Below are 20,288 nucleotides of genomic sequence, written 5' to 3'. Positions count from 1 at the left end.
AAAAGACAACAAACACACATGAGCTGAAGCTTAATTTAATGTTTAAAAAAAAAAAAGAACCATGCTTTGCAAAACTCCTCCATTCCCAAATTACAGGTTCTACAAAAAAACAGAAAACTTTTCATAAACACACCATAGACTTCTTTAAAAAAAATAATAATAAATTAGAGAGAGAAAAAAAAAAAAAAGGAATGAGTTTCTTTGTTTAAGTGGCACAAAAGATGTTTTCTCGTTGACTGTATTGGATTTAAATTAAGAATCAGAGCAAGTTTTAATGTGCAAAATCATAAAAATCAGACACTTGGGAAGAACCTGAAGGGGAGGTGTTTGACATACATCTGGATTTTAATCTTAACAACAAGAACAAAAAACAGCTAGAACTGGATTAGTATGTGAGGTGTTATATATTATAGCATGTATAAAAGGTCATCCAGGTAACCTAACATTACATGCCAATGCATAGTCATGTCCTTATGATTATGTAGTGCGATTACAGAAAGGATAGTAAAATGATGTTAATTTAGTCTGTACAGCAGCTAAATTAATAAACAAACCAGAAATGTTGTTGGTTTAAAAAAACAAAACAAAACAAAAAAAAGCAACAAAAGTTTAATCTCCTTTATTGGTTTGAGGTTTAAACATTGTGTGCTTTTTAACTCAGAAAAATTTCTTCCTAGAATGTATGTTCTTCCAGCCCATTTCCCACAATTCCACAAGTCTTCAGCTTTCCTCAGTAAGAGACACAGCTCTTCTCCGAATGCTAAATGCTGGAGAGGACAAATCCTTCAGAAGTGCAGTGTTACACTTTCCCATGGTTAGTCATGTTCCCAAAAAATAATAACGGTGTTAATAATATAAACGTAACATAATAAATTATCCTAAAAATCCCTGAAGGGGTGAAAGTTCAATCAGTGACTATATTCATCCCATACTACTCCAGCAGTGGTGTTAAGCTCAGCGACGTCCACGTGCTTCCCCCAGTGAGGTGAGCATTCTTTCAATTCCTCCATGTCCTCGTTTACTCAAATTAAAACACTTGACACTGACACCTTGGTGGATCTTCCTCTCTTAGGGACAATAATCGGTGCGTCATCTAGAGAAAACATGACATGACATTTCACATTTAGCTGTAATTGTGTGGCACATTAAAAGGAATAATCTTTATCTACCACATCTGCAGTTGACAAGAATGAACATTTCTCTGTATTAAGAAATTAACAGGAAACTTGTGTACTTAAAACAGTTATATAATAAATGTTTAAGTGATATAGAACATTTTTGTAAAACTCCATCTTTCACTCAAATATACAGTATTTGTAAGTCAAGCTATAAATATGTATACAGTGCCCTCCACTAATATTGGCATCCGTGGCAAATATGAGTAAATAAGGCTGTGTAAGTTTGTCTATTGTTTAACCTTTTGATTTTTTTTGTTTAAATAATTCACAAAAATACTCTGCTCTCATGGATATCAAACAATTGCAAACACAACAGGTTTTTATATATATATATATATATATATATATATATATATACATATACATACATACATACATACATACATATACATACACATACATACACACACACATACAAAACTGTTAAATAGAGGTTATTAAACTATTGGCACCCCTGTGAATTCATATGAGAAATCTATTTGAAGTATAGTCCCATTGGCAATTTACATTTTTTTAGTACAACTGGGTGACTAGGAACAGGAAATTGTTCAACCATGACGTCCTGGAACTGGACGTGTATCTATATCGTCTCAATGCACTGTGATAAGGATGGTTCGAGTTGCCAAAAAAAAATAATTCTCTCTCTCTCTCTCTCAAAGATCACAGCTGGAGAATTGCAGAAGTTAGTTGCATCTTGGGATCAGAAATCTCCAAAACTACAATCTGAAGAAAAAAAAAAAAAAAAAAAAAAGTCACCTACATCACCACAAGTTGTTTGGAAGGGTTTCAAGAAGAAAGTTTCTACTCTCATCCAAAAACAAACTTGAGCATCTTCAGTTTGCCCAACACTACTGGAACATCAAATGGGATCGGGTTCTATGGTCAGATGAAACCAAAATCGAGCTTTTGGGAATAATCACCAGAGGTGGTTTTGCTGCACACAGAGAGGTAGCCATATGGAAAAGTAGCTCATGCCCACGGTTAAATATGGTTGTGGCTCTTTAATGTTTTGGGCCCATTCTTCTGCCAGAGGACCTGGACATTTTGTTAAGATACATGGCATCATGGACTATCAAATATCAACAGATATTTAATGAAAACCTAACTGCCTCTTCCAGAAAGCTTAAAATGGGCCGTGGTTGGATCGTCCACTAGGACAATGATCCAAAAGCTACATTAAAATCAAACACAAAAATGGTTTACTGACCACAAAGTCAAGGTCCTGCCATGGCCATCCCAGTCCCCTGACTTGAAACCCATAGAAAACCTGTTTGGTGAACTGAAGAGGAGACTCCACCAGCATGGACCTGGAAATTTGAAGGATCTGGAGAGATTCTGTATGGAGGAACGGTCTCAGATCCCTTGCCATCTATTCTCCAAGCTCATCAGGCATTATAGGAGAAGACTCAGAGCTGTTATTGTGGCAAAGATAAACCTGTGTTTTGTTTGCAATTGTTTGAGATCCATGAGAGCAGAGAATTTGTGTGCATTTTTTGGGGGGGAAAAACAAAAACCCAAAGCACAAATCAAAAAAGGTTAAAGAATTTTCACAGCCTTCTTTGTGCATGCTTATTAAGGGTGCCAATTTTAGTGGAGGACTCTATGACACTGCCTTTCAGAGATGGAAATATTTTCTCACAAGGAATGGTTATGTTACCAATTTGTGTGGATTTGATGTACAAGCCACTTTGAAAGTATTGGGACGACAATGTCAATTCTTTTGTTTTTGCTATACACTAAATACATTTGGGTTTGAGATGATGGATCAGAATTTCAGCTTTCATTTCCTGTTATTTACATCTAGATGTGTTAGCACAGAACATGGCAGATTTTGTTTTTCACCCACCCATTTTTTTTTCAAGTGATCAAAAATATTGGAACATGCGACTGACATGTTTCTTGTTGTCCAGATGTACCCTGTTAGATTGATGATTTAAACAATTAACAGCTCTGAATGTCTGCTCTTGGTTTGAGTCCTGGGTTTTGCCTGTGTTAAAAAGGATAAACCAACAAAGACCAGAGAGCTGTCTCAGAGAGCAAGCCATTCAGAAGCCGAGAAAAAAAAAAAAGAACAAATTTATCCGAGTCATAGCAGAAGCATTGGGCACAGCCAATACAATAATCTGTAATGTCCAGAAAAAAAAGAGACAGACAGACAGACATTGAACAAGGAAACAACAGCAGTTGATGACAAACATTGTGAGAGCTGTGAAGACAACCCCAAAAACAACAGTCAGTGACATCACCAATATCCTCCATAGAGCATGGGTGAAGGCATCACATTCCACCATTTGAAAAAGAGCACAAATATAGAGGTCATACCACAAGACACAAACCACTCATATGCACAAGAATCAGAAGACAACATTGGAATTCTCAAAGAAATACAGAGAACCACAAAAGTTCTGGAACCAAGATTAACCTCTACCAAAGTGATGGAAAGGCCAAGGTACGAAGAAAGGATCTGCTCATGATCCAAAACATACAAGCTCATCTGTAAAACATGATGGAAGTAGTGTAATGGCTTGGGCCCAAAACACACTGCCAACACAACAAAGGTCTTTATCAGGGCAAAAATGTGGAAGGTTTTAGAACAGTTATTACAAGCAAGGGAAATGCAACCAAATATCCAAATGTTATTTACTTGAAGACGGTTCAAATGCTTTTGCTCACCTATAAATTGGGTGCTCTGAAAACTGAAATTCTGGTCTATTTTCCCACATAAATTTATTGTTTCATTAATCTCAAACTCAAATGCCTTCAGTGTATGTATAGCAAAAACAAAACAAAAGAACCGGCTTTGCTGTTCCAATACTTTGAGAGGAGACTGTACATGGGTGGCAGAAAATTTTTAGGAAAGCATCATTACTTCGCTTTTGCAAAGTTGTAAACATGACACAAAACTTCTTTGGTAAGACTTCTCATATGCAGCTCATCCTTAGACATTTATTGTTGAGTTTAAATCACAGCGCTGTTGAATTCTCAATTCTGATTGGCTGACAGATGTTCTGAGGTAATATTTTTTTAGTAAATGCACAGTAAAAGTAGTTCCAGTCAGGTCTTGACCGCATTACAGTTCCATATCACTTCGCCAGGTTAACTGAAATAACAAAAGATAGGCTACTGTCCACCACAGCACACACATTTAACAACAAACAAAATGAGAGAAAACTACAATTCTCCAGAAATATGTAAGGAATAATTGTTGACGGGCCACTGAAGTATTAGGAAAATAATGTGCGCCTGAGGTGGTAATGCAGCCATGAGGCATAGCGGAGGCTTGAGTCTGCTAAATGAATAAATGTATATGTAAAAAAAAGAAAGAGCGAGAGAGAGCATGTGTGATAATCCGGTGAATCAATATTTATTTATTCATTGTATTTTCTGCAGTAATAAAAAAAATTTAAACCCTGTGAACAAGTAGGCCTATCGATATGTATTTATTTATTTGTTCTATTGAACTCTCTCTCCAATAACTGCATATCAGTGGCTCAAGCCTCCATTACTACCACTAAAAGTTTTTTAGGAATTACCAACGGAGGCTTGAGATGGGATGCAAAATAAATCAGCTCCAGACACAAGAGCGTTTTAAAAGACAAAAACCTGACAAACGTCTTGAAATAAAACATCTGAACAATGTCTTGAGGCGTGGTGACTGTGGTAATGATCGACTCCGGTCCGTTGAATAACCCCCGTGTGCATCATTTTTAATAATTCAATTATTTGTTACGTAAATGCTGTTTTATGTATTTTGATTTTCACCCTAATTTATTCATGGCCAATACCCACCCAACAGTTAGGTCCCCCAGTCATACAACAGCTACCAGCTGAGGAGAGAGAAGGCTATCATGTACGTCCTTCAAGACAACTGAAGTCAGCCAAGCACATATCTTTTTAAACTGCTACTCATGCTGCGTTACCGGGCAGTGTAACACACGGAGGATATCACTATCTGTCGTTTCTGCATGCATGAGCTCACAGGCGTCCACGACTGGCTAGTGTCGCTGTGATTGGCAGGGGAAGAAGAGAGAGAATAACACCCCTCTCACCCAGAGAGGACTGCCAATTTTGCACTTTTGGACTCCCAGCCACGGACAACTGTGATATAGTCGTTTACATGAGTACTTGATTAACAAGTGATGGTAGCTGAACAAAATACAGATACCAAAAGAAGCACAACTCATTTTAGTGTTCCTAGCAAATAGTCCACTAACCTGAGGGAACATAGTTCTCGGCACGGTGCCGGTCATTTTCAATAAAAAGTGCTGTTGTAAGGAAGAAGGCTCCGCCCACCACGGCAACAAAAGAACAGAGCAGGAGAGAGATCTGCAATGAGCGGAACTGCCACATGTAAGAGTCCGCCTGCTTCAGTGAGTCTGAGACCTAACACGGGGAAAGAAAACCAGTGAACTATTAATAAAGTGATACAGCAGAAAGAACTGCATTTCATTGTGTGTATGTGACACATACCACTCCTATGAGGTAGGGACTCCCTGCGTCTCCTAGCAGGTGAGAGAGAACGATTTGGAAAGCCTCTGCTGTGGAGCGCCGTGTGGGGACGACAACGTACTGAGAGAGTGAGAGACAGACAGAGAGAGAGAGAGAGAGAGAGAGAGAGAGAGAGAGAGAGAGAGAGAGAGAGAGAGAGAGAGCGAGAGCGGTGATAAACCTTTAATGGCATGCCTCAGCTTCTCATAAATATAAGAAAGTAGAGGAGGAAGCTTACCAGCAGGATGTCAGCCACGATGGCCCAGTTCATTGAGAGGAACATTTCGCCAAAAAAGATGAAGACCTGAGACAAACAAGAAATGTACACAAAGGTCATTTGTCTAAGACAGTGCCACATCTAAGGAGGTAAAGGTGCAGCATTCAATCTACAATACAGATACACGCACGCATGCACACACGCGCACGCACGCAATATCACTTTTCTATCTGAAATATTAGAATTTTTTTTTTTTAAATATTTGCCATATTCAAAAAAATAAAAGGAACTTTGTTTTACTTGAGGTCTTATGTTCTACTTTTCATAACCTAACAAAAAAGACAAGAAAATGCATTTCTTAAAGTCGAACAAATAGGGCTGAATAAACACAGTTTTTAAATATATTTCAGGTATCCATTTAAGTTGAAAAAGCAAAGTGGATACACTATATTATACACTCACCTCACACTCAACTACTTTATGCACTTGTTCAACACATGCTTAGTAGTGTGTCATTTGAGGTTTAGCTACAGAAATAATGTAACTGCAACTTACATAGTCATCGATCACTTTATTAGGAACACTTGTGTACCTCTTGATCATTCATACAGTTACCTAATCAACCAATCATGTGCCAGCAGCGCAATGCATTAAAGAATGCAGATACAGGTCAAGAGCTCCAGTTAATCTTCGCATCAAGCATCAGAATGGGGTAAAATATAATTTTTCATAACTGGAGTATCAGACAGACTGGCTTGAGATTTTCAGTCTCTAGCGGTTACACAGAATGCTGTGATGAACAAAAAACAGCCATTAAGTAGCAGTCTGTGGGCAGAAGCTACAAAATTTACTTCTGTATGATTTTATGCATTGCACTGCCGCCATATGATTGGCTGATTAGATAACTGCTGATTGATCAGGTGTAAAGGTGTTCAACCAGGCATTCAGGTGCACAACATTTTGACCTTCTGTGGTTGATACAAACGTGTAATGATTCTGGTAATGGTTGCCCAGTCTGTGGTAGTATAAAATGAGAACCAGTAGTGGTATAGTGGTTAAAGGCTCTGGGTTACTGTTGGTCCCTTGAGCAAGGCCCTTAACCCTCAATTGCTCAGCTGTATAAATGAGAAATGCAAGTTGCTCTGGATAAGGGCGTCTGCCAAATACCTTAAATGTAATGTGAATGTAAAATCGGAGGCCAATTTATTCCAATTATTATTCTATTAAACATTAATCTTTTTACTTCATCTCTTTATTTAAACATAAGGCACAGAGCCCTGATAAATAAAGAATAGAAACATAAATGGAAAATAAGGATGGGGAAAAAAGTGATAGTGGTGTAAAACACTGTGCAAAGTGTGAGAAATGAAACGTGAGAAAGAACGATGAGAGTGAGAAAAAAAAAAAAAACCAAAGATTGCGCACGTGTTAGTAGCACATGTGAGGCAGACTCACGTAGGTAGCGATGGTGCTGCCCTGGGCAAAGATGATGGCCAGATAGAGGAAGGGAGCAGCGAGGAGGAGGCCAGCAGCACATACGAGTGGATCAGCACGTTGTGTTTTCTGCCTCAGACGATGACTGACTGCTCCACCCATCCCTACACCCAACACGCCCGTCACACACGTGATGATGCCAAAATACATACTAGAGAGAATAGAGCAAGGGTGTTAGAATTATCAGACAGTGACACAATAAATAGGAGGCATAATGTGTGTGAGTGAGAATGTGGAAGGTTTTTTTTAAAATTATTTTTTATTTATTTTTAAAAACAGACTGAAACCAAAAGAATAAGTTTATTTTCAAACTTATGACAACAGTAAGAGCAGCATTATGGTACAGAAGATAAAGATGAACTGGCACTGTTAATATTAAAATGACAACAGCAATACACTAAAACATCTGCAACATCTGTGCCCCATATAATCAGAAATCTCACTACTAGTTCCAGTTTCATGCTGCTGGAATTTTGTGCAGAGACAAAAAGGCCTTTGTGTCCATAAAACGGAATTCAAGGCATGTATTAATGTGACGGTGAGTGAGTGTGCATGTATGCACGTGTGTAACCTGTCAGAGGTGTCACAGGGCTCCTTGACACATGGCTGCTTCTCTCCAGTGAAGACCGCTGCTCTGAAGAGGAAAGCAGGAGCCCAAAGAGCAAGCGATCCGGTGACGAAGGCCACTGCCGTGAAACCAAACGTCGACAGAACAAAACTCTTACTTCAGAAAGAGAGAAGGAGAGATGGGGTACAGTTAAAATACAGATATATGGGGCAACAGAAAAGCATTCTCCTGATTTTTGCAAGTTTGAACCCTGACGATGCCACAGCCACCCATGGCCTGGAGCCTAGAGACTTTCTGGGTGGTAGGAGTGACATACTCTCTCTCTCCCCTTTCAATCACAGTGACACTAGCGCGGGTGTCTGAGATCACGCATGTGGAACAGGGCAGATAGCGATTTCTTCAGAGTGTGTTACTCTGCCCTGTGATGCGACATGAGCAGCAGTCCAAAAAGTCCCAGAGGAAGGACATGTTCGCTCGAACCTTCCCAGTTGGTAATTGTCATGTAATGGAGAGAGTTAACTAGTGGGTGGAAATTTGTTAAAGATCAAATTGGGTAGAATGTGAAAATAAACAAACAAAAACAAATATTTCAATTCAATTTTATTTGTATAGCGCTTTTTACAATAGACATTGTCTCAAAGCAGCTTTACAGAAATATCAAAATGGTATACAGATATTAAAATGTGTGAATTTATCCCAAATATATATAATAAAAATTTTCATCTGTTGCTTTTGAAGAATGAATCAAGAAGGACAAGAACATTCGATTTATTTGATTGGCAATTTTCAAAGGTTGTCTATGCTAAAATGACTTGACGATTGATTAAGATACCCTGTCAGTCAAGTAAAGTCTGTAGACTAAGCAGTGAACCAAGGACTACAGAATAAAGACTGGCAAGTGTAGTTTATTTAATAGTATGAAATGCCCGAAATGTGAAAGCTGCAAAATCAGAACACTACTCACTTCCTGATGAGAGCCTTCATGTCAGTGAGCCAGCTGGTCCTGTGCAGAGTGTGCTCGGGCCGAGCCTCTATAGCACCACGCTTTGGTTCCTGCACCACAAACACCAGCAAAAATACCGCTAAAAGACCCAGAGCAGGCGTCACCTGACAGACAGAGAAACAAATGCATGGAGGTGTAATTACAAGTGTGAATGTCGCCTCAGAACGAAACTGGAAGTTTGCATATGAAACACGATGTGCAAGAAGACTTACCCTCAGAGCCCAGTGCCAGTCTTTCGCCCTTTTATCCACTGCTGATCCTACTATATATCCCAGACCACTGAAATTTGTGGGAGAGAGAAAGAGAGAGAGAAAAATAAACGAATGCCAACATATGGTAAAGTCTGAAAAGATGTGGAAAAATGTCTGAATGTTTGAACCCTTGTTAGGATGACAATTTTTTTTAGGCTGGTCTGCCTCGACGATCTAGCAACGCTCGGCAATGTCAAAATGTTTGAAATAGCCAATTAAATCAAAGAGGGCAGGGCTTTACTGTTCACAGAAGCTCCATGCTGCTTCAGTTGTAACGGTGAAAGAGTACGAGGCAAGATGAAAGCTAAGTAGCTAAAGTTTAATATTTGACAACTGTTTTACGACAGAAACGTTAAACGGCTGACAGTAATATCCAGGGATGCAAACATTTACCTGATTCATGCAATGTAACGTGTTATTGTCAATGTGGCGAGTCGTTCTCAGACTATTGGGCAGAAAGTGAAGAAAGAATGTGTGCATATTGTGAATGAATGCAATGAACGTGTTTACCTGGCTTTCCTGACAACCTTTCAGTAAATTCAAGAAAATAATTCGTAAAACTAAAAGTGGGACAGTTATCATCCTCAGACTTCAACTAGAAAATGGTCAAACATGTGGATTTGACTCAAGTGTGTTTTTAGGTTGTGGTTAGGACAAATCCATTTATTAAAATAAAAATATATTATTTGCAAATCTAGTTCTTTAACTAATTTTTTATTCCTTTAATTCTCTTTTCTGGATAATAACCCCCCCCAAAAAAATAAAAATAAAAATTCAGTCATCATTTACTTCCCCTTACATCAGTCCAAACCCAAGTACTGTTACTTTTCATCACATAAGTGGATACCCCCCCCCCCAACTCGTTTCCACTCTATTACAGCTCTATTCCATAAAATGACAGAAGGTAGTGATCATGAGCTTTAAAGGTGAACTATAAAAGGCGCCATAAAAACTATACTCCAAGTGGCCATATGAGAGCTGTGTGTCATATGGACTGCTTTTCTGTACATCTGTGTAAACATTCTTCAAAATTCTCCTTTAGCTGACAAGGTCATTTATTGGACCTTTATTACATAGAGAACTAAAAATGACAGTTACATTTGTGACCCCAGTGTTTAGGATGTGGTTACGGCCTTGGTTGTATGCTTGGCATGTGCTCAAATGATGTTATTGTCACGCAGTTTGCATCACTTCTTTGAATTGACATGATAGTCACGGTCTCTGATTTACAGTGGAAATGAAGAACAGGAACTGAGTAAACCTCAAAAACTGAGAAAACCTTTAGTTCCTCAAAAGATTTCTGATCCACAGTGGTTGCACGTCTAGGATTTTGAAAGCTTTAATTAGTGTTTTGAATGGGATATACGCACAGATTCTAGGGGGAGTACTCAGATCATTTTTATGATGCCAATTAATAAATGCTATACTATAATGTGGTATACCATCACTATACTCTGCAACATTGATATACAAAAAAAATCTTTGAATAGAAATCACAGGTTTCATCACTCTTGCTTACAGCTCTTCAACAGCTAAGTGTAAGTTGCAACACTGTTGCAATGTTTAAAAAAATAAATCTAATTTAATGTTCTGAAATCCTGCAGCTTTACTGTTCCAGGTGGAAACACCTCGTTATTTCTCTCACCTGCCCACGGGGATGGCAAAGTAGAAGACAGAGAGCATGCCGGTTCTCTTCTCCTTGATGAAGAGGTCTGCGATGATGGTGGGAGCGATGGTGGAGTAACTGGCCTCGCCAACCCCCACAAACCCCCGCGTCACCAACAACGCCCAAAAATGCTGTCACGCAAAGACACAGACCGCAATTAATCAACACCAGTCACTTAATCATATACAGACATTATAAAGATATACTTTGACTGTGAAGTTGTTTAGTTAGCAAATGTATTTACAGCACTTTGTAGTCACTATTAGGGAACAGGTTTAGTTATGGTACTAACATCTTTGTCGACGTAGGAGCTGGCTAAAGTCACTAAAGACCAGAAGCTGATGCCCACACACATGATCAACTTCCTGTTGTACCTGTCACCCAGATAACCAAAGACAGGAGCAAGAAACATGTAGCTGCAGATAAAGACTGAGAGTACAGGGATACAGTTAGTTTTGACACAGCAACAAGAAAAATAATACTAATAATATTACTAATACTAATAACAATAAAAATACTTACCAGTCTGGAGCAGCCCAGATTTGCCATCACTGATGTTGAAGAACTTTTCAATATCAGGAAGCACACCTACAGGATTGGACATCAGATTCACAAATTTTAAGCAAATTGATTCAATTCGATTTTATTTGTATAGCGCTTTTTACAATAGACATTGTCTCAAAGCAGCTTTACAGAAATATCAACACGGTATAAATTTATCCCAACTGAGCAAGCCACTGTGTGGCGACAGTGGCAAGGAAAATCTCCCCAAGACGTTTTAAAAGGAAGAGACCTTGAGAGGAACCAGACTCAGAAGGGAACCCATCCTCATCTGGGTAACAACAGATAATGTGAAAAAGTTCATTATTGACTTATGTGAATTCTGTATGGCCATAGAAGCAGGTGTAGTCCCAGCAGTCAGGAATTGGAGTATATTAGAGCTCCATCCAGAGGCAGGACATCCAAAACGGATCAAAAATTACAAAATATTTACTGGTCAGCTTCCTTCATATTTGCACATTTTCATTTTATTGGGAAAGTCTGAATTAAGGAGACAGTTTTAGCAATTTCTTGACCAGAGCTCATTTATAAGAGATAATTTATTTAAATGTGAGTTCTTGATTAAATAAAATATAAAACACTGTGGGTCCGGAAGTGCTCCCTATATAGAGCTAACAGTACCAGATTACAGCTGCTCTAGCTGACTGGAGCCCAGACACTCAAGGGTTCATTGACATTGATAGTGTATTACAACACTTGAGAGGGAGATCCCGTGAGCCTCACGTGATGCATCAATAGCCTTGGGCAAATTTTGCTCAGAGTAATGCTGAATACTGTTTTCTGAGCACTGTCAGAAAATGAAAGTCATGTGATTTCAGGGATGCCAATTTCCAGTCTATTCATTCTCTCTTTATTTAGACAGTTCGGCAGAAATCATAAGACTTGCCAATAACCTGACATGGTACTTCAGAAAGGAGTATTAATGCAGGTGGTTTGGAGAATGCCATCAATTTGGTTTAATTTTTACAGTCTTTGTTTTCTTAAAAATGAATAAACTCTACCTAGTCAAGTATATCTGAATGTCACAATGTTGATGCACTGTAATATATACCTGCTACAGTGAATCTGTCCATATAGTTCAGCAAGTTGATGTAGCAGAGGACTGCCACGGTCATCACCGCTCTCTTACTGGACACCCCACTCGCACACTCTGCCTCTGGCTGATTTGACGGCTCCTCCCTCTTAATGTCTGTCCCCTCCCCATCGTCATCGGAGAAGAACGGTGTGGTATCTGCGGTCGGCTCGACGAATGACATTGCTGTTGTACACACAAAAGACACACCAACACCCACAAAACACATACATTAATAGCATTAATGTAAGATAGTTTTTCCAACACCAAAAAGAGCCTAAAGCATGCACAAGGAACAACCAATAAAAGTTTCAAAGTTAAACTCGTGTGTGCTGAACTATTTCAGAAAACTAGTCATAAAGCAGAAGTGAACAGGAGAGGTGGCCTGTGGCTTCACATCTTCAGACCAAGTATATGACCCAAGTACATACAGCTATGTAATGAACACATAAGAGGAAGTTTACCAAGAATACACCTGAATGCAATGCAGAAATGAAACCAGAGAAACTTACAAAATTTCAAATATACATTTTTTATTAAAAGTACTTTGGCATGCACTTTATTTAAAAAATGCACTGGACTACTTGCACCTACTCAATCTATATAATCTAGAAAATGAATTAAACTGTGCGCATGAGTGTGCACATACAGTCACCCAAATGTCAGCACAAATTCAGTTATCTGGAATACAAAATTGAGAACCTGTAAGATGTTCCCTCTCTATGGTCCTGTGCTTTTCTCATTACAAAATCATTGGGTGCGTCTCAATCAGCTCTCTAGTTCAGTAGTCAGGGCACGGATCAGGGAGGCGGCCATTTTAAGGGCTGTCTCGATCGCAAAATCTTTCCAGTGCACTGTAAGGTTCGAGCACTTAAAAAAAAAAAATAAATAAAAAATCCCACAATGCACCAGGGAACCTTGATGATCACTCTGTTCCCTTAATGGAAACTAGAAATGACCATACTTTCCGAAGCCTCTCAGCTCAATTTTTAAAAAATAAATAAATAAAATTATAATAATAATTTAAAAAATGGCAGACAAACTCTGACAACTTAATGTAAAATTTTAAGTGGCTTGTTATTGTAGCGCTCAAATTATTAATTACGTTAGAATTTTTTTTAAAACTTTGACATTCTATGTGCAGTATGTTTCAGTCTAATGATTTAAGTGTTAAATGTTTCTTAAAAATCCACTAGCTAGCCTACAATCCTGCTTGAAGTACCATGACAGAAACACGTGTGATTACGCTAACAAATTTATAAGACATAATGTCAGAAATATAAGGTACTTCTTGTCGTTGATAAATGCCAGTGGTGCCGTTTTACAACGCGAGTACGTAGTCGTGACGTCGGAAATCGAGTCATCAGTGTCCCAGTAAATAGCAAGCCAAGATCCTTACCAGAATATGTACACGATATACTGATTCACCACCTAGCGAGCTGATTGAGTCGCACCTGTTGACTGGCTGATCCCAGTTTTAATCAAAAACAAAAACTGGCAGGTTGACTTATTTGTATTTGTTAAGTGACAGATGGAGCCAGGGTCCAGAACAAATAATGAACTGAATTGGTATTCCTTTTTTTTTTTTAACTAATAAAATGAGGAAAATTACTGATAAAAATCTAACATATTCATGACCTTATTTTTAAAGAAGGTAAGTTTGAGTGTGAAACACTGCAAATCCTTAGGATAGAGCGTAAACATATTTTTAAATAAACAGGTCTTTTAGTGTTGTTAGGTTTCACAAAGACTCGATTGATTTGCAATTAAAAGTAACAATGTTTGATGTACCAACATAAATAATGGATTTTAAAAAAAAATTCCTGTTCTGTATGTGTACATCTATAAACGTACTATCTCTATTAAACTGTATGCTCATCCTTTGCCTTTATAACCATTACAGTCACTTTGCATATTCTGTAAACAGCTTGTGGATCCTCTCAGTTGTAATGTCCATCCCTCTTTTCTTGGCATCTGGAATTCTGCCAGATGTCATGCATGACTTATTCAAATCAGGTCCGGAGACAGAAACTCGGACATAGCATGCCTATTTATCCCCATGTTTGTATTGCAGCCTTGTTGTTGAATGCGCGCACATTTTTCCTAAACTTACTGCATATTTGCGGTCACCTATAGAGGACATGAAATACAAACGTTTGTGCTATATAATCGTGGTTTTTACTTCCTACGCCAGACAGCTGAAATCGTACAGGTCTGCATTTATTTCTGCTGACCAAACGTCTCTATATCCTGACTATTGACCAACAGCTGGGGGGGAAAATATGTAGGTTACTTTAGCAGCGCGTGCACAACGGCTGACTCTCTGACGATAAAAGACAAGACGATATTATGCAATAGTAAATCTGAAGCAAACGATATTTAACAACAGCTTAATAAGGGAATTGTTTCCAAAGCGTAGACGGTCTAACTAACAGGGGAAAAAACATTTGTATCAGTAACATTAAACCATTTAGCTCACATTAATGCGCATATGAAAATTATTAATATCACACTGAGACAATGAAAGCCACATGACATACTTGTTAGTGTAATTAGACACAGATTAAAATAAAACACATGAAGACTGAATGAATAAATCTGTTAGTTGTGTTGGTTAGACTGTGATGATTATTAGAAGCGGCAGTGCTCCGGTTGTTTACCTGCAGTTGCGGGGTGAAGTCACTTCAACGCTGAGCTGAAGCGGCTCTACTGGTTTAAACGTATAAATGTTAGCTTGACTGACGCGCTAACATTTTGGTTGAAAAAATCCCAAGCAACCCGTTAATAAACCGTTTTTTTGTTGTTGTGTTGTCTCTGTTGTTGATCTGAAACTGCACTACGGGGCCGCCATCTTGAATCAGTTCCGAATTTTCGTTACATCCTTTTATCTTACGTCATTCACTGTCGATTGGCCAAGGGGTGCATACATCTGCATAAACCACGCCCCTTCGACACAAGACCTTTAATAAGGCGAATATAGTCATCACATGACAACGTGCTAAACAGAAACGGAATGGTGTGAAAATTGAGGTTTAATAATCGCTAAGCTACTCACAGTCCACTACTATTGTTTATATATATATATATATATATATATAGACACAAAAACGATGCTACAAACAATGTCAGCTTAGGCCTAAAGCGGTCTGAAAGTTCAGAAATAGAAAAGCTCAAATGTCTCCTATAAATAATGAGTTTAATATTTAAATATTCAGATTATGCACATAAAATGAACCCAGGCTGAAGGTGGCAAAATATAAGATTTGGGAAGCCCTGTTGTATATAACCTTGACCAAGCTGGGCAAATACGATATAAAATACTTTTTTGTTGTATATAAAGATTTAAGCCTAATATCTAATGTTTCTCCTATCAATGAGCAAGAGTAACTTCCATACAAAGCATTTAATCATGCATTCACTAGTCAGTCTTCAAACAGATGACAATAAACCCGGTCAGTGATCATTTGAAACTGCACGTTTGTCACCTCCCCAAATAGTTCTTATACTAACGCTTAATTTCAGTTAATGTAGACCCGACTCAACAAACTGACCCTGGATAACAGCAAGTCTTTTATTATTGTTATACATGTAATATAAAAATAAAATAAAAAAAACTGTACACATGATATAGATGTAGACATATGTACATTTTTATATTAGAAAAAAATTATAAATACACTCAAATGTAAACCTCAAGAAAAAAAAAAGCAAATGGGGATGTTATGACACATCACTGTTATAGAAATCAGGCCCACACTTCAATGATATCACCGTCCTCCATATCCAGCTGTGAAGGTGTCTGATTGTGCTTCACCTTTAACCCATCGAAGAGGAATTTGACCTTGCGCTTAGCAGCGGCAGACAGACCTGAAGTGTACTGTGACAGGATGGAACCCAGAGGATCATCCTGAGTGGTGGACACAGTGTGAAAGAATAAAGATGTATATCATTATGCTAACGAGGACAACATGAAGTCCTCAAAACAAAAACGACAACAAAAAAAAAAGATCTGGAACTTCACCGACCTTATGTAAGGAATATTCCTGTGCAGATCCTTTTTCTTTGCCCCTCAGTCGCAGAGTGATGACATCACAGCTGCTTTCATCTTCTTTGTCTTCGGTTATCACAAGACAGTCTGATAGAGCAATCACAAAAGGCAAGATGTAGAATAAAAGTGCCAGCCATGATAATTAGTAACTAATAACTATAAAATTTTTTCACTCACCTATGATATCTGCAGTGCCCAGATCTAACTGCATGATGGTGGAGTGCACAGGAAGCTCATCATCATTCCTCATTAGCAGTATTTTAGAGGGCGGGACTTTAAGCTTGACAGCTAACTGAGCTACAGCCTTGCTCAGAGGATCTGTCTGCAAATGAAAATCGGATCATTATATTGTATTGCTGAGAAAAGTAACATCAAAAGTAGATCGGATTCCCTTAGCAACAATGATATTGCACAGTGACAATGATATTGTTATCAGTGTGAAAACGTCTTACTGAAAGCACTGGGATTTTGTGCACGTCCATTTTCCAGCAAAATTTCAGTGAGATTTTTCGGCCACGTTCTCTGGGCTTAGGTTTGGCTGGACAGCTTTTCTGTTTATCCTCAGAGGAAACGACTATAATGTCATCATCATCATAGCAGTCGTTTCTTTGGGAGGGATAGTCACTGAAGTTTGGGATATCTTCAAGTCTTTCGGGTGTTAAACACACGAGCGAGCTAATTGCAGCCAGTTTCTGGTTGGTTTCTCTAAAACAATGAAAAATTCTAAAGTTAATTCTTAAGCTCCAAGAAAATTTAATGTGTACGGTCATTAACTGTTATTGTTCTAAAGATTAGTTTTCTGAACCCTGTGGAGAGTAGTTTTCTAATATATTTAGCATTTCAGTACCATTATGTTCTTTGCTTACTTTATAAAATGGACAATAAGGAACTTAACACGGATTATGTAAAATGTCAGAACTTTAAAAATCACACAATCTCCATTTGTCACTACTTCCATAGGTATAGAAGGGTGCTGGGGGGTTGGAGAAAGAATCCTGCCTCACTTGTAAAGATACGTTCACACATACAGCGATTTTATCGCTGCAAGTTGCCAGTCGCTGCACTATGAAGTCGCCATTCCTACTAGTGGTTGCCATAGTAACATTTATCAGTGGGTGGCACAACTAGCATTCAACTTTTCACAACATATCGGTTTTCTTTCAGCTAAAATCAAACATTCTGGAGGGAGAAAGTTTGTATATAAAATTCACCAGTGTATATGCATCATATTCTATGAGATAAAGGAGAAGCAGCGTGTGCTCTTTGCCATTGCGGCCATCTATCTGCGGCAAAAGCGCAAGTACCGAACTGTCTGGGTCCATGAAACAATTTGGAGTCACAGGCAGCATGGCAGATCATGGATAATGTGCGCTCTACTGTTTTCACTCTCAGTGGTAGTCGCTGCACGAAATCGCTCCAAATTTGAATAAAGTTAAACTTTTCTCAACTTTTTCACTTCGCTGGACACGCCCACATCTGGATAACCTACGGCTTCTGTCGCTCATGTCACTGAAAGTCGCCATCTCTCACTGAAAATGAATGGGCTCCAGTTGCTTCATCACTGCGAGTCGCTGTATGTGTGAACGTACCTTACGTCACTTTGTATAAAGTGTCATGAATAAACAGATTACATAAGTGAATATGGAACATTAGTGACATGAAAAAACTGGTTTAACTTCATTACAAAAAATCAGTTTTAGCATCATATATATAATCTCATCTAACTAATGGCTGATTTCTAATTGAATACAAAGTGCAATACTTGAGTATTTTCACATCATTAAAATGCATCAAATGCTTAATAAATACAATACATTTGTAAACAACCCATTCAGTAATTTACTCACTTTATCATTCTTGTGCTTGTATAAGTACCATTAAAGTAACAAGTGAAACTCACTGAGGTTTATCAGGTGCTGGCTCCTCCTCAGAGTCACTCAGGCTTATGTTGATTGGCTTGTTCTTACTCTTGGGTGGAGATGGAGGCCACAGCCTGGCTTCTTCTTCATTGACCTCTATCAATCAACAAACACAGCAGCATTGGATTCTATACCCATATACAAATATGTCCAACTTGAAACAGATAAAAAGAACCTACATGACACTATGTGGCACATTTAGTACTGGGCTTATGTGATGGATCATGAATGACCTAAACCATTAATGGAATATCATTTGTCACAAATGTGCAGGCATTTCAAGTGTGAATTCGTATCCTGGTAATGGAGGGCTACCTGTGCAGTGCACTTGTTTGTAGAGAGGTGGTTTCCGCTTTAGGCTGCGGGTGACCTGAAATAAAATGCGAATGACCATCAGAGTTTCTAAAAACAACCAACCTGGGCCTTTATTGCATTTTGTCATAACTGTTTGATAACAACTTTGGTGATCCCTGGGGCCTTTACTTTACATCAGTGCTGACGTCAGGGAACTCTACATCTCATAAAAATAACGTGCATCGCTAAGCAGTTAACATTCACTTCAACAAGCAAGCAACCAGTCTGCTGATAGAAAGTGCTCTCAACGAGAACTGGCAGAAGGACCGTGCCGAGAAAACATGGCAGGTGAACACATCATGGAGGTGGAGAACTGACAGACCATTGGTGTTAGTACTTTACCATATTGGGGTACATGGCCACAGCTGTGATGGCTGAAGGGTCAAGGACACGCCTTCGTTTGGGAGGTGGATTTGGGTGGCTCTGTGCCATAAACTCAACGTCACTGTCACTGTCACTGTCACTTGCCTGGATCAGGTCAGGGGAAAAAGAGGAAAAGAAAATGAAACAGGCATCAAACATTTAATATCTGATAAACAAACTATTCATGTGGCGTATGGACTCCACTCAGAAGTCCAAATATAAACCAGTCATCACTCCAACACCAGTCTTTGAAAACCTTCCAAGGAAGCTGAGTGCAACCACAAACACTATAAGATTAGTAATGAAAATAATACTAGGAGTTAATAATAATAATACCTGGAAATGTTAGCTAGCCTAACACATCTATAGTTTAGACACAAACACCACCTTTCTACTGTGTGCCTGAACTGAGCCATATTCATTATTCCTTCTGAAACTGTTACAAAAACTGAGTTAGCTGCTAGCCAGGCTCATAGATGTCATTATGATGCTAACTACAGATCACTGTAACAGGGGAATCACACCACGACTCGCGTAAGGTGTAATAAAAACAATAATTGGTGCATTATAAAGTACAACTAAAAAACGTGTCCTACCACTTCAGCCATGCTTAATTTCCGCGCGTCAACGCTGTGTGGAGGCGGAAGTTACTTCTTAGCCAATAGCAGCTCAGAACAGACCCGGAAGCGGCGGCGCGCGCGAGCGATACTCTTACTGTTTGTGTTGGCTTGAAGTACTTTGTTTGATAGGGAAGTTGTGTGTGTATATATATATATATATATATATATATATATATATATATATATATATATATATATATATATATAATTACCGAATATTCCCGTCACAAATACATCTCAGCAATTGACTGGTTTTATAACCAGTTATCTTCTTTCAGCATTTCACTGTCAAAGTTTAAACACTTTAAACATTAAGCAGGTATGTTCCCACAGAGCTTTTCATTTAACTTTCCACACACACAAACAAACAAACAAACGAAAGTGTTCAAATTCCATGGACTTCAGTTTACTTACATGCAATAAGTACATGTAATTATTGTAATTAATATACTTTGTGCATGAACATTCATGTCCTTCCTTACACCC

The 20,288-nt window shown here is 38.5% G+C and overlaps 2 protein-coding genes across 3 annotated transcripts; both read right to left on the bottom strand.

Annotated features, from left to right (window-relative positions):
• Nucleotides 1-19: 19 nt before the first annotated feature.
• On the bottom strand, nucleotides 20-15,382 carry spns1 (SPNS lysolipid transporter 1, lysophospholipid). The gene is made up of 13 exons (XM_017454859.3): nucleotides 15,159-15,382; nucleotides 12,478-12,684; nucleotides 11,388-11,453; nucleotides 11,158-11,294; nucleotides 10,845-10,996; nucleotides 9,161-9,227; nucleotides 8,910-9,052; nucleotides 7,949-8,101; nucleotides 7,339-7,528; nucleotides 5,905-5,970; nucleotides 5,649-5,747; nucleotides 5,393-5,561; nucleotides 20-1,093 (listed from the first exon to the last, which is right to left on the bottom strand). The coding sequence occupies exons 2-13, from the start codon at nucleotides 12,680-12,682 to the stop codon at nucleotides 1,023-1,025; spliced, it is 1,518 nt and encodes a 505-aa protein (XP_017310348.1). The 5' UTR covers nucleotides 12,683-12,684; nucleotides 15,159-15,382; the 3' UTR covers nucleotides 20-1,022.
• A 663-nt stretch (nucleotides 15,383-16,045) lies between these two features.
• Nucleotides 16,046-19,869, bottom strand: nfatc2ip (nuclear factor of activated T cells 2 interacting protein). 2 transcript variants are annotated; one of them, XM_017485027.2, is made up of 8 exons: nucleotides 19,779-19,869; nucleotides 19,162-19,287; nucleotides 18,781-18,835; nucleotides 18,447-18,561; nucleotides 16,999-17,251; nucleotides 16,724-16,868; nucleotides 16,524-16,633; nucleotides 16,046-16,405 (listed from the first exon to the last, which is right to left on the bottom strand). In XM_017485027.2, exons 1-8 carry the CDS (start codon nucleotides 19,788-19,790, stop codon nucleotides 16,244-16,246), a joined length of 978 nt encoding a protein of 325 aa, XP_017340516.1. In that variant the 5' UTR covers nucleotides 19,791-19,869; the 3' UTR covers nucleotides 16,046-16,243. The 2 variants fall into 2 exon arrangements, with proteins under 2 accessions (XP_017340516.1, XP_053541732.1); XM_053685757.1 differs by having other exon boundaries at nucleotides 16,046-16,375.
• Between the last annotated feature and the right edge of the window lie 419 nt (nucleotides 19,870-20,288).

This window comes from Ictalurus punctatus, chromosome 2, assembly GCF_001660625.3.
Source record: "Ictalurus punctatus breed USDA103 chromosome 2, Coco_2.0, whole genome shotgun sequence".
In the NCBI taxonomy this organism is placed as follows: Eukaryota; Metazoa; Chordata; class Actinopteri; order Siluriformes; family Ictaluridae; genus Ictalurus; species Ictalurus punctatus.
Note: the sequence above shows the minus strand (reverse complement) of the source record. Positions and strands in the feature narration are given on the sequence as shown.